Here is a 13,112-nt window from a genome sequence, read left to right as displayed (position 1 = left end):
AGTTGACTCCTGCTGACCCCGGCCACTCCCGCCTCCCCTTCGACTCCTCCCATTGTGTGGCACACCCTCCTCTCCCGCTCCCCATCCACCGGCTCTCCCCCTCCGTTCTAAGCGCGGGAAACAATCCTCGCTTCCCCGCCCCGGCCCCGCCCCCCCAGTCTTCGCGCAGGAAAAAAGCCCGCGCTCTCCACCTACCAGGCCCCGCCACCAACCAAAACAGTGCCCAACCCGCCCCATCCTCCCTCCCCAACCAGAAAGAGAAAAACACAGAGAAAAAGAAACCCAAAACAATGCAAAGGCCCCCCCCCCCCCGGAACCACAAATAGGCATAACATATCCACCGCAGTCCCCAATCGCCCATCCCGACCCTCAGTCTGTGTCCAGCTTCTCGGCCTGAACAAAGGCCCACGCCTCCTCCGGAGACTCAAAATAATGGTGCCGATCCTTGTAGGTAACCCACAGTCGCGCCGGTTGCAACATGCCAAACTTCACCCCCTTCCTGTGCAGCACCGCCTTCGCTCGATTGTACCCGGCCCTCCTCTTCGCCACCTCCGCACTCCAGTCCTGATATATCCGAACCTCCGCGTTCTCCCACCTGCTGCTCCTCTCCTTCTTGGCCCACCTGAGCACACACTCCCGATCGACGAACCGATGGAACCGCACCAGCACCGCCTGTGGAGGCTCGTTAGCCTTGGGCCTCCTCGCCAACACTCTATGGTCCCCTTCCAGCTCCAGGGGCCCCTGGAAGGACCCCGCTCCCATCAGCGAGTTCAACATGGTGACCACATAGGCCCCCATGTCCGGCCCCTCCAGCCCCTCCGGGAGGCCCAGAATCCGCAGATTCTTCCGCCTCGACCGATTCTCCATCTCCTCGAACCGCTCCTGCCATTTCTTGTGGAGCGCCTTGTGCGCCTCCACCTTTACCGCCAGTTCTAAGATCTCGTCCTCATTGTCAGAGATCTTTTGTCGAGCCTCTCGGATTGCCACCCCCTGGGCCGTCTGTGACTCCAGCAGCTTATCAATAGAAGCCTTCATTGGCTCTAGTAAATCCGTTTTAATCTGTCTGAGGCAGCGCTGGATACCCTCCTGCTGCTCTTCCGCCCACTGCATCCACGCTGCCTGGTCTCTGCCCGCCGCCATTTTGTCCTTCTTCCCTCCCTTCTTCTGGTCCACCACCACCTTTTATGTCGCCCTGCTCCTAGTTAAAGCCATATACTGACGGGGAGCTATTATTAACTCCTTCCCACACCGGGAAACGTCGAAGACGTTTCAGGGCCGGGCCCTGAAACGAGACCAACAGTCCGTTTTTGCGGGAGCCGCCGAATGTGCGACTTAGCTCCACATAGCCGCAACCGGAAATCTCGAGAGGGAATCCTTTTGGCAGTGTTCGCTTCACCAACCTGTCACAAAAAGTCTGTGGAAATTCCTGAAAAAGGTCTGAGAGTCCGTTCCAGACGGGAGCTGCCGAATGCGCGACCTACTCCTCCATGGCCGCCACCAGAAGCCTCGTCCCCGCTTCTTCAATGGCCTTGGTAGATCTCTTCACAGTTGTTCCCTCTGCTGCTAGAATTCACCTTTAATAGAGGCCCTCAAGTCAGCTTGCAGCTTTAAGCTTGCCCTTCCCCTGCCTGCATGCTGGAAGAGGCCCCTCTCTCCCCTGCAGTTACGGCCAAATCTTTTACTGTTTCTGCCGGGTCTGGTAACCATTAGACATACCATTCCTGGGGGACACTGTCAGGGGAATGTTGCAGTCTTCTTCCCACACCGGGAAATGTCAAACAAATGCCGTGGGGGCCCTGTAAAAGAGCCCAAAAGTCCGTTCCAAGCAGGAGCTGCCGAATATGCGACCTAGCTCTGCATAGCCGCACCCGGAAATCCGGTTTAGGTTTTTATTATGACAGGACTCAGGATGTATGCACAAACATGACTCTATATGTTCCTGTGGTGCAACTTATACAAATTACTTGCAATTCCGAAATACCTGGGCCCTATATCAGTTGGGAACCCAGAATCAAGGGAATTACAGGTGATACGGAAAGTTGCGATGCAGGACCTTTGCCCCCAGGCAAGATAACATTGTTTTTTAAAATGACCGATCAGAGAGCGTTAAATGCCCTCAATGACCCAAATCGCCCTGTTGTGAAATATAAAGTTATAGGGGACCGTCTGGAGATTCACTGTGTAGATCTCTGCCAGGCACTTTATTGTACGAAAGATTATGAGATGATATGTGATAGATGAACAGTTTTGTATTGTCATGATATGCAGACACACACATAATGATATACAGACAAGCAGCTAATGGACACAGAGAACAGGACCTGACCAATAAGCAGGCAGGACACTCAGGGGTGGGATCTGACTATAAAAGACACGAGGGACTCACACTCCGCCTCTTTCCACTGATGAACATCTACAGAGTCAGTCAAGGGTGTTGTTACAATCTCACACCTCCACCACGTGGCTAAGAGCTAGTCTGGTTCAGTCAGACAGAGTAACCACACTTAAGTTAGCAGAGAGTCGAACTCAGAGAACTGTGCTGGTAGTTCAATAAACTTGATTGAACTAACTTCAAGGTCTGGAGTATCATTCTGATCTAAGCTGCACAAGTTGCAGCCAGTGTTAGACCAGTGTACCTAACACGACATGTATCAGGGAAGTACAGTAGGCAGCCAGGCAGCACAGGAGCCCGAGAATCGGGTGGGATATTGCAGGAAGCAAGGACGCCACCGGATAAGGGTAGGGACCAGGCAGAAGCCTCCAACCACCACTGTGACACCGGTGAGCTCCGGCTCGGTTACAACCACAAGCCCAAGGACAAACCCCAGACCCGAATGTGACGGGTATCTCACTAGCCACACTGTGGGACATGGGTCAGTTGTGACCCCCACTGACAAATTAGTAACGATAGTACCTGGATATGAACATGTGAACGTTATGGTTAATCTCGCCAGTTTACACTTACCAGCCTAATGCTGTGGTCAGGGATTGTTTGTAGCCCTGGAGAGGGAGATTTTGGAGGGGAGTGGATTGAAAACACTAAGTGACAACAGAGAGACATAGTGCAACTAGCGATTGGAGGATGTGGGGCAGGAGATTCACTGTCAACGCCCTCGACATTGCAGAAATAAATGAAGAGATTGAGATTACGAAATAGCAAATGAGAGCTGCAGTTAAAGACATATACCAGGATGCCGGAATGCCTACAGATCTTAGTCAGCGAGTATATCAGCTCGTGTGCAAGGAACTTAAACAGTTGCAGCCACATCAGACAACAATTAATGAGTTAATTAATAGCATGCTACCTCGAAGGAAATTTACCGAGTGCAGGCATGTAATATGTATGCAACACACTTATTACAAAGCCTCCAGGCCAACCTACTCCAGCTGGATGCACACCGAGTACCTAATTGGTGAGCAATGATAAATTGAAGGCTTGGGTCAGAACAGCCCACCAGGCTCCTGAACGCCTAAGGGAATTGACATTGACCAATCTCCTTCTCTTTGCAAATGATAACCTCCTAGTGGGAATGATGTTGCATATTCCCAGGGCAGGGGAGAACAGTACTCATGAACCTCTTCAGGTTGGGAATAGTGTGTTAGTTAAACTGAAGGATGCCCCTGAACATGCAATCCACAAGTCAGGTAGGGGAGACTTCATCGACCTCCGGGTCTGCAAAGGAGGGGGAAATAACTGGTTGTGCCCAGAGATAGCCATTAGTACGGAAGATTACTGTGTTACACTTCATACGAGAACTGCACATTAGCGGTCGAAGTAAACAACCAGATTTATGACGTATAGCAACTATACTAAGCGAGGCGTTGTGTGTGAATTGCCCGGGCACAATGTTGCTCTAATCAATTTATCTGAGTCTATTACCATTGGCCATCCTGAGCTGACTCCATACAGGGATGTGTCCATCGTGGACGCAGATGACCTCGAGCGAACTGATGATGATCAACGAATTCACCGATACGTCCAGAAAGGACTTCCACGCATCCGGGTCGACTGGGAAGGACAGGAGAAAGAGGCGACTCAGATTGACCACCTCTGGAACAAGGAGCATGAGCTAATTAACACTCACGCCGAGAAAGCTGAGGAACTGTTTAAATCACAGAACTTTTTCTCTAAAATATGGAATTGGGAACTGAATACCAATATCCATCCATGGATACGCATTATATCGCACAATGTTGTAATTCTGCAGCTGTTTATACTGCTCGTCTTTTTTATTACACTCTGTTACCTCAGACGCCGCATTAGGGAATGACGGAAAGACAGTTGCCCCCTAGATAAAGAGAAACTGACCATTCTACACTTCGGTCTGAATCCAACAAATTCAGCATGTCTATTTAATGGCCTATTCTTGGGATAGCCAAGGGCCAAAAGTGGAGAGGGGACTGAAAGGGAGTGTCCTGAGATGAGACCCCTTAAAACTGAATAGCTAGGATAAGACTAGAATAGTTCTATATAAGTTAGTTTATTGAGTATTGAAATCATCAAAAGTATACCCAGTAATCATTATTAACCATTAAACGTGTATTGTTAGGACATAGCAGTGATAAGCATTCAAATTCGTGCTACAAACTGGCCACAATGCATGATGGGATTTAAGCTAGCTAACCTGCCCATGTTTTTGAGACAAACAGGATTAGACAGAAGTAGTGTGGTCAGCAATAACACAGTCAGCTCAGTAAGCACTTCTTATCAGTGCCCCCAACATCCTGTCCCAGACAATCCATGGTGCAAAGAGGAACCAACTTTGGCATCCTGCCCCTAGATGAACAATGAGGTGGACAGCAACTGGCTGCGATAACGAAGATGGGAATATCAGAAAAACAACTTTAAAATGGATACAGTATCCTAGTAAACAACAAGTGGCATGATGGGGCAAAATCATGAGCTGATCACAGTCATCATGTTGCTTCAAGTAAATTTCACTGGTCAATATAAAATTGACAGCTCCAAGGATTGGATCAAGTCCAACTGGGGAGGGCTATTAATTTTTGGAAAACTGTATAATTGGCCTGTCTGTACCAGTGTAAAGCAGACTGATCTGGCATCTATGCAGATCCCTCTCCCACGTTCGTGGACCAAGCTTGGAAAGATAAAGCCGTTTTACCGGAGTTAATGTGTCTGCAGGTCTGTGTGTTCAACTGAGCTGTTACTAAGTGGGAGGAACCCCACGTAAAAGCCAGCTCAATACTCAGTCCTTGGAAACACTCCTACACCTAGGAGCAGATTTTTTTTTTAAAATCAAGAGTTTTTCTGCCTGGAATGTCGGTAGAGAACAGGTCACGCCTTCCCTGTACACTGACGTCACGTGGCCTGGGCTGAAGACAGACTGTTTCACTGTGTTAGGAGCAAGCAAGCAACAGGTCTGAAGAATTTAAAATGGATTGTTTCATAATGAGGGAAAAGGGCTAGGATTTCACAACTAAACCTGCTGCAGTGAGAATTCACAACAGGACACAGCAGTGCTGGTATGAGCTCCAGGGCCTCTGGTGAACAGCCCATTAATAAGGAGCTGAATTCAGGAACAAAGCAGTATAAAGGTGATCTTTTAAGGTATGTTGCTTCAAGTAAATTTCACTGGTCAATATAAAATTGACAGCTCAAAGGATTTGATCAAGTCCAACTGGGGCGGACTATTAATTTTTAGAAAACTGTCTAATTGGCCTGTCTGTACCAGTGTAAAGCAGACTGATCTGGCATTTATACAGATAAGGCATCAGTAAACATTATGAGAGGGCCTCTCACTGTCCAGGAGATGATCACACAGCCCCATCATGTTTAAATTACTAATTTCATTGGACCCAGATACAATGTATATAATCGACAGACATTATAATGGGATTGTGTCCAGCCAGGCTGGGCTGAGTAACTGTATTAAACTGGAGGATTGTCTTTGTTCGTGGAGAAGGCCATGGTGAGCCCAGTGACTTGCTCCCGCCGGTGTTAAATCAATAAACAGTTGACGATTGGAGCAGACCCGAGTGTCGAGTGATTCTTTCGGACTCATTTGTGTCATCATTAGGTTATCTTTATTTGTATTGCACATATTACAAAATAGAGAGGGAAGAACAGGAATAGAGGACAGATAATCTGAGTTACAAAATAAAGAAAACTGTACAGGATTGGGATAAAACAAACAAATGATAGTTAGGTTCCTGAATATAGTGTCCTTTCCCAGCATTAACCATCTTTCTGACCATTAAACACCTCCAAACATTAAACTCTATCCAAGAATTCCTCCTCCCAACACTCAACCCCTCCTAACTTTCAGCCACTCAGGTTGAGAGAATTGTTAAGAAGGCGTACAGTGTGTTAGCTTTTATTGGTAGAGGGATTGAGTTTCAGAGCCATGAGGTCATGTTGCAGCTGTACAAAACTCTGGTGCGGCCGCATTTGGAGTATTGCGTGCAATTCTGGTCGCCGCATTATAGGAAGGATGTGAAAGCATTGGAAAGGGTGCAGAGGAGATTTACCTGAATGTTGCCTGGTATGGAGGGACGATCTTATGAGGAAAGGCTGAGGGACTTGAGGCTGTTTTCGTTAGAGAGAAGGTTAAGAGGTGACTTAATTGAGGCATACAAGATAATCAGAGGATTGGATAGGGTGGACAGTGAGAGCCTTTTTCCTCGGATGGTGATGTCTAGCACGAGGGGACATAGCTTTAAATTGATGGGAGATAGATATAAGACAGATGTCAGAGGCAGGTTCTTTACTCAGAGAGTAGTAAGGGTGTGGAATGCCCTGCCTGCAACAGTAGTGGACTCGCCAACACTAAGGGCATTCAAATGGTCATTGGATAGATATATGGACGATAAGGAAATAGTGTAGATGGGCTTCAGAGTGGTTTCACAGGTCGGCGCAACATCGAGGGCCGAAGGGCCTGCACTGCGCTGTAATGTTCTATGTTCACTGCCAACCCTCACCCCCCCAACACTCACTCACCTCCCCCCCCGAACATTCACCTCCCCCTCCCCCCGAACATTCACCTCCCCCTCCTCCGAATACTCCCCCCTCCCCCCGAACACTAACCTCCTCCCCCTGAACACTCAACCCCCGCACCCGAACACTCACCTCCCCACCCGAACACTCACCTCCCCCCTCACCCGAACACTCATCTCCCCCCCACCCCCGAACACTCACCTCCCGCCCCCGAACACTCACCTCCCCCCCTCCCCCGAACACTCCCCCCCCCACCCCCCCCCGGAACACTCACCTCCTCCCCCCAAAACACTCACTGAGCAATAACCTTCATATTGAGCCTGAACCCCTCTTCAAGCATTAACCGAGTATTATCCCTACTAAATATTTACCCATTCTGAGCATTAACCCCCTCAACTTGCACTGAACATTAGCCCGGCTTTGAGCTTTAATCACCAAAGCCTTCATATGTCCTTCAGCTGCCCTCTTGAGGGTTATATACTCCCTGAGTCTTAAGCTGCACCCCCCTCACCCCATCCCCCCGCCCCGAGCACGAAGCTATCCCACCACCAGAACTAACACAATTTGGATAAACTGTACAGCATCTATTGACAATCATCTCGCTGCCAGGAGCTTAGGTTGCTGGATCAGTGGGTGTACAGCTCCCGAGCAGGGCTGCTCAGTACCAATGTCCCACTTGGTGTTCGATCCTCCAGTTGCAGCATAAAGCCTGAGACCTGACCCTGCATTTGTGGGGATGTTACGGAGCCTCGGATAGGCCCAGCTGAGAGTTCCCCATGTCACTCTAAAGGCGAGACTGTTGAGAATCCCAGCCCAGCCATCACCCATTTTTAAGGTGAGATAGCCGCCCCACACCTCGCAGTGAGCCAGCCAGGAGAGCCGCTGCCACTGAGGCACTAATTCAGATGACAAGCGGCCATCACAGGCCGAAAAAATTACTGAAAAGGATCCCTGATCCACCGGACCGCGAGTGGCTCAGGGCATTGGGGAAGGTGACTGATGCACTATCAATTACTACAAAGACGAGAGTAGTGGAATAATCGAGGCTTTGTTGAGCAAAGATGTTGTGCCTCCTGTAGCTGCTACCAGCTGCTCACACATTTATACACCGCCTACTGGGCGGTGCCAGCAGGCAGGGATTTACCCATGTACCCCTAGTATATGTGTCTTACCGTAAAACATATAATACTGCTAGTGGTGACTACTACAGTCACATGATTGGGCGGGTCAGGAAATGGCGGAGATTGTCCAATGAGAAATGCTCAGTAGAAGCAGTAGATCAGGACTGACAGCAGCAGAGCACAGGTCAGTCCACGAGCACAAGGTGACCTTTCAAACAGGTCAGCACCCACCTCAAATCACCAAGAGATTAAAATTATTGACAGAGAAATTCAGATAGGATGTGTGATAGCGACAGAGTGCCATCACCCCCTTTCCACCGTCGCCTGGTCCCTGGGTATACCCGTCTCCGGATGCTGAACGAGTGGTTCCTGCACATTCTCAACACTGCTGTTTGAACTGGAGGTGCTTACGGACATTAACGGATCGCCAGCTTCCCCCTCTCCGTCTGCCTTGTGCTCTGAGGGCGCTGACTTGCTGATTTCAGAACCTGACGAATAGAACAAGACAAGAAGGTGTCAGCAAACACAGCCGACAGAGAATCACTCTCAGCGTGTTTGGGTTAAGCCCAGGACACAGTGCACCAGGCACTGAGGTTACAGCAGTCACGGTCCCTTCCTGTCAGCGTGAGGAGAACCCCGACCTGCAGCCTGCGCCGTGTGACTCCGGTGTGAAGTCGGTCACATTGACCTGTCGGAGTGGGGTGTCGGGCCAGTCTACCTGCTGGGGCTGCCCTTTCCGCCACGGTGCACCCCCCCCCCCTCCCGGATAACTCAGACACCACAAATGGCGGACCGCTCACAAAAACAGCAGGGCTGAAAACCTTTCCCGCCTTCTCCCGTTCCACCACGGCAGAGATTTCAGGAGAAAGCCAATCGGCATGGAAAAAGGGGGTATTGGCCGAGCAGGAGAGGAAGGGGAGACTCTGCAGAATTCCTCAGCGCTGGGGACAATGTTAATGTCATTGCTATCAGTAAGCACAGGGGCAATGACTCCATTCTCCTCTGATCCCATCCCCACTTATTGTCCGTCCATTGACTCCCCTCACCAACTGTAACTCGTCACTCCCCCCAACCTCCCATTTGTCAGGTCGCCTCCACCGCTCCCCGCCTCTCCCTTTAGTTGCCCACCCAACCTTCTTTTCCCTCAACCAGACCTCCACTCACATTTCCCTCCCCTCCATCCTCACCTACCCTCACTTCCCTTTCCGTCCCCTCCCACTCTCTCCCAACACTCGGAGGTAGCACAGTGGTTAGCACTGCTGCCTGTCAGCGCCAAGGACCCGGGTTCAATTCGGGCCTCGGGTCACTGTCTGTGTGGAGTTTGCACGTTCTCCCCGTGTCTGTGTAGGTATCGTCCGGGTGCTCCGGTTTCCTCCCACAGTCCAAAGATGTGCAGGTTAGGTGGACTGGCCATTGTAAATTGCCCCTTAGTGGGGTTAGGGTGACTAGGGCGGAGGAGCAGGCCGAGGTAGGGTGTTCTTTCAGAGACTCGATGCTCCGAATGGCCTCCTTCTGCACTGTAGGATTATATGGATTCTATGACACTGCCCCTTGCCTCCTCGTGCTACCCCCTGCCTCTTCTCCCTCCTCTTCCCCCCCCCTCCCTCCTCGCATCCTTGTTCCCCATTTCCCCCTCCTGCCACCGGACTTGATAACATTTGGATGGACACTGTGACTCTGCTTAGGGCGTGATCAATTCCGGAATATTCTGGGCTAAAATTTAGTCCATTTATGTGGATGTTCCCAATTTACTTACTTCCTGTCAAAGAGCCACTAACTCCTGTTGAAGAGCCACTACTGACAGAACCTGAAGATGAAAAAGACACCGCTTCAGTCCGTGAGAAATCATACTGAATATATTACAGTCACTAGGAGTTTTCACAAACCATTTTATTATCTATGTACAGTCAGATAAACAGCAGTAAATCCTCAGGAACTATTACAGTGTGTTCAGTTTTAGACTCGGGTTAGAATGGAAACAAAACAGGGACCAGGGATTTGGGCAATGGGATGGTGGTCAGATGAAGTGGTGTCCAGCACTGTCAGAGGGTCAGCACTGAAGGAGTGCCCCACACCTAACGGATAGGTTCGCAGCCTTGCCAGCGAGGGGCACCCTGCCTCCTACGATAACACAGGCCACGATATCGCTGATACCCAACAAAGACAAAGACCTGACGGAATGCGGATCGTACAGACACATTTCACTGCTCAACATAGAGGCAAAGATACTCGCCAAAGTCTTGACCAAGAGACTGAGGCACGATCAATTTGACTGGCGACGAAGTTGAATCCAAACTGAGGCTTTATTAGTATCAGATGTGTGGCCTCCTGCAGCAGCTGACGAAATGGCTGCGAGCTGGAGGCCACACATATTTATAACCCGCCTCCTGGGCGGAGCTAGCAGGCAGGGGCCCAGGTGAACCTGTAGCACAGGTTCTACCGTACAACCTCTAATATCAGAACACAGTGGTTAACCACATTCACCCCCTGTTAAAGTTGAGTCCGGCGGGTGTGGTGGACAACTGTATACAATTCGCAATCTTTAATATTTACAGAGCAGTAAAAAATGTCTCTGGTCATCCGGTGGGCCGGTCAGAGGTACAGCCGGTCCGGCGCCTTGATCGTCCTCTGGGATCGACGAAGTGATGACAGCGATGTTGGTGCTGTCGTGGTCGAAGTTGACTCCGGGAGCGTGCCGAAATCCTCTTCATCAACAGGGGTGGGCAGGGGGAGGACGGATGGTCCTAGGGGAAGGTGATGGGGATGGCGGGGGAGAGGAGGGTGGCGCCGAGGGCGCCGGGAGTGGTGTAGGGGTGGAACCTGCTGGTGCCAGGTCCCTGAGGGAGACGGTATCCTGGCGACCGTCGGGGAACGCCACGTAGGTGTACTGTGGGTTTGCGTGGAGCAGGTGCACCCTTTCCACCAACGGATCCGCCTTGTGGAGCCGCACATGTCTACGGAGAAGCACGGTTCCCAGAGCTGTGAGCCACATTGGGAGCGATACTCCGGATGTGGACTTCCTGGGGCAGGCCAAAAGACGTTCATGTGCTGTACTGTTAGTAGCAGTGCAGAGTAATGAGCGAATGGAATGTAGTGCATAAGGGAGGACCTCTTGCCAGCGGGAGGCTGGGAGATTTCTGGACCGTAGGGCCAGCTGGACGGCCCTCCTCATTGAGGCGATACCCCTGCTGAGCAGGAACTGATGTAGCTCATCACTCATGAAGCGAACAGAGTGAAGATAGAATTAAGGGCTTTAATGATGGTGGCTGACGTCATGTCGGGGCATGGGATGGCGAAGGGAAACCGGGAGTATTCATCGATCACACTGAGGAAATATGTGTGTCGATTGGAGGAGGGGTGGGGGCCTTTGAAATCCACACTGAGGCGTTCAAAGTGGCGGGAGGCCTTCACCAGGTGCGCGCGGTCCGGCCGGTAGAAGCGCGGCTTGCACTCCGCACAGACCTGGCAGTCCTTGGCGGAATAGGGCAAATTTCATGCCTTATTGAAATGGTACAACCGAGTGACCCCTGGGTGACAAAGGCTGTCGTGCAGGGTCCGTAGTCGGTCTACTTGTGCGCTGGCACATGTACCTCGGGATAGGGCGTCTGGGGGCTCGTTGAGTTTGCCAGGGCGGTACCTAATCTCGTAATTAAAGGTGGAGAGCTCGATTCTCCACCGCAAGATTTTATCATTTTTGATCTTGCCCCGCTGTGTGTTATTGAACATGAAGGCTACCGACCGTTGGTCAGTGAGGAGAGTGAATCTCCTGCCGGCCAGGTAATGCCTCCAATGCCGCACAGCCTCAACGATAGCCTGGGCCTCTTTTTCGACGGATGAGTGCCGAATTTCGGAGGCGAGGGTGCGAGAAAAGAATACCATGGGCCTGCCCGCCTGGTTGAGGGTGGCGGCAAGGACGACGTCCAATGCGTCGCTTTCTACTTGGAAAGGAAGTGTCTCGTCTACAGCGTGCATTCCAGCTTTGGCAATATCAGCTCTGATCCGGGCGAAGGCCCGTTGAGCCTCGGCCGTCAGGGGGGAAAGGGTGGACTGGATGAGTGGGCGGGCCTTGTCCACATAGTTTGGGACCCACTGCGCGTAATATGAGAAGAACCCCAGGCAGCGTTTGAGGGCCTTGGGGCAGTGGGGGAGGGGAAGCTCCATGAGGGGGCGCATGCGGTCGGGATCGGGCCCCAGAACTCCGTTCTGGATCACGTAGCCGAGGATGGCTAGGCGGTTTGTACGGAACACACACTTCTCCTTGCTATATGTGAGGTTGAGGAGAGTGGCGGTGCGGAGAAATTTAGCGAGATTGGCGTCGTGGTCCTGCTGATCATGGCCACAGATGGTCACATTGTACAGGTACTGAAACGTGGCCCGCAAGCCTTACCGGTCGACCATTCGGTCCATCTCCCTTTGGAAGACCGAAACCCCATTGGTGACGCCGAAGGGGACCCTGAGGAAGTGATATAGCCGGCCGCCTGCCTCGAAGGCAGTGTATGGACGGTCCGATTTACGGATGGGGAGCTGGTGGTAGGCGGATTTCAGGTCCACCGTTGAGAAGACCCAGTACTGCACAATCTGGTTAACCATGTCAGATATGCGTGGGAGGGGGTACGCGTCGAGCTGCGTGTACCTGTTGATGGTCTGGCTGTAGACCACGACCATTCGGTTTTTCTCCCCAGACTTAACCACTACCACTTGAGCTCTCCAGGGACTGTTGCTGGCCTCTATGACTCCCTCCCGAAGCAAACGCTGGGCCTCGGACCTGATGAAGGCCTTATCCTGGGTGCTGTACCGTCTGCTCCTTGTGGCGACGGGTTTGTAATCTGGAGTTAGATTGGCAAAGAGGGAAGGAGGATCGACCTTTAGGGTCGCGAGGCTGCACACAGTGAGGGGCGGTAAGGGTCCATTGAATTTAATGATCAGGCTCTGGAGGCCGCACTGGAAGTCCAGGCCGAGGATAAAGGCAGCGCAGAGGTTAGGGAGGACGTAGAGGCGAAAGCCGGGGAACTCTAGGCCTTGGACAGTGACCGTGC

The 13,112-nt window shown here is 51.4% G+C and overlaps 1 protein-coding gene across 1 annotated transcript in view; it reads right to left on the bottom strand.

Moving 5' to 3' along the window:
* The window catches only part of LOC140389076 (uncharacterized), a 114,687-nt gene that overhangs the window by 63,284 nt on the left and 38,291 nt on the right, over positions 1-13,112 (bottom strand). The window contains exons 6-9 of the mRNA XM_072473237.1: positions 9,833-9,883; positions 8,383-8,564; positions 4,157-4,289; positions 3,881-4,051 (exon numbers count right to left, since the gene is read on the bottom strand). Coding sequence (XP_072329338.1) covers positions 3,881-4,051; positions 4,157-4,289; positions 8,383-8,564; positions 9,833-9,883 — 537 coding nt within the window. The remainder of the gene's footprint in view (positions 1-3,880; positions 4,052-4,156; positions 4,290-8,382; positions 8,565-9,832; positions 9,884-13,112) is intronic.

Source organism: Scyliorhinus torazame, chromosome 14 (assembly GCF_047496885.1).
Source record: "Scyliorhinus torazame isolate Kashiwa2021f chromosome 14, sScyTor2.1, whole genome shotgun sequence".
NCBI classification, from domain to species: domain Eukaryota; kingdom Metazoa; phylum Chordata; class Chondrichthyes; order Carcharhiniformes; family Scyliorhinidae; genus Scyliorhinus; species Scyliorhinus torazame.
This window is presented reverse-complemented; position numbering and strand designations above follow the sequence as displayed.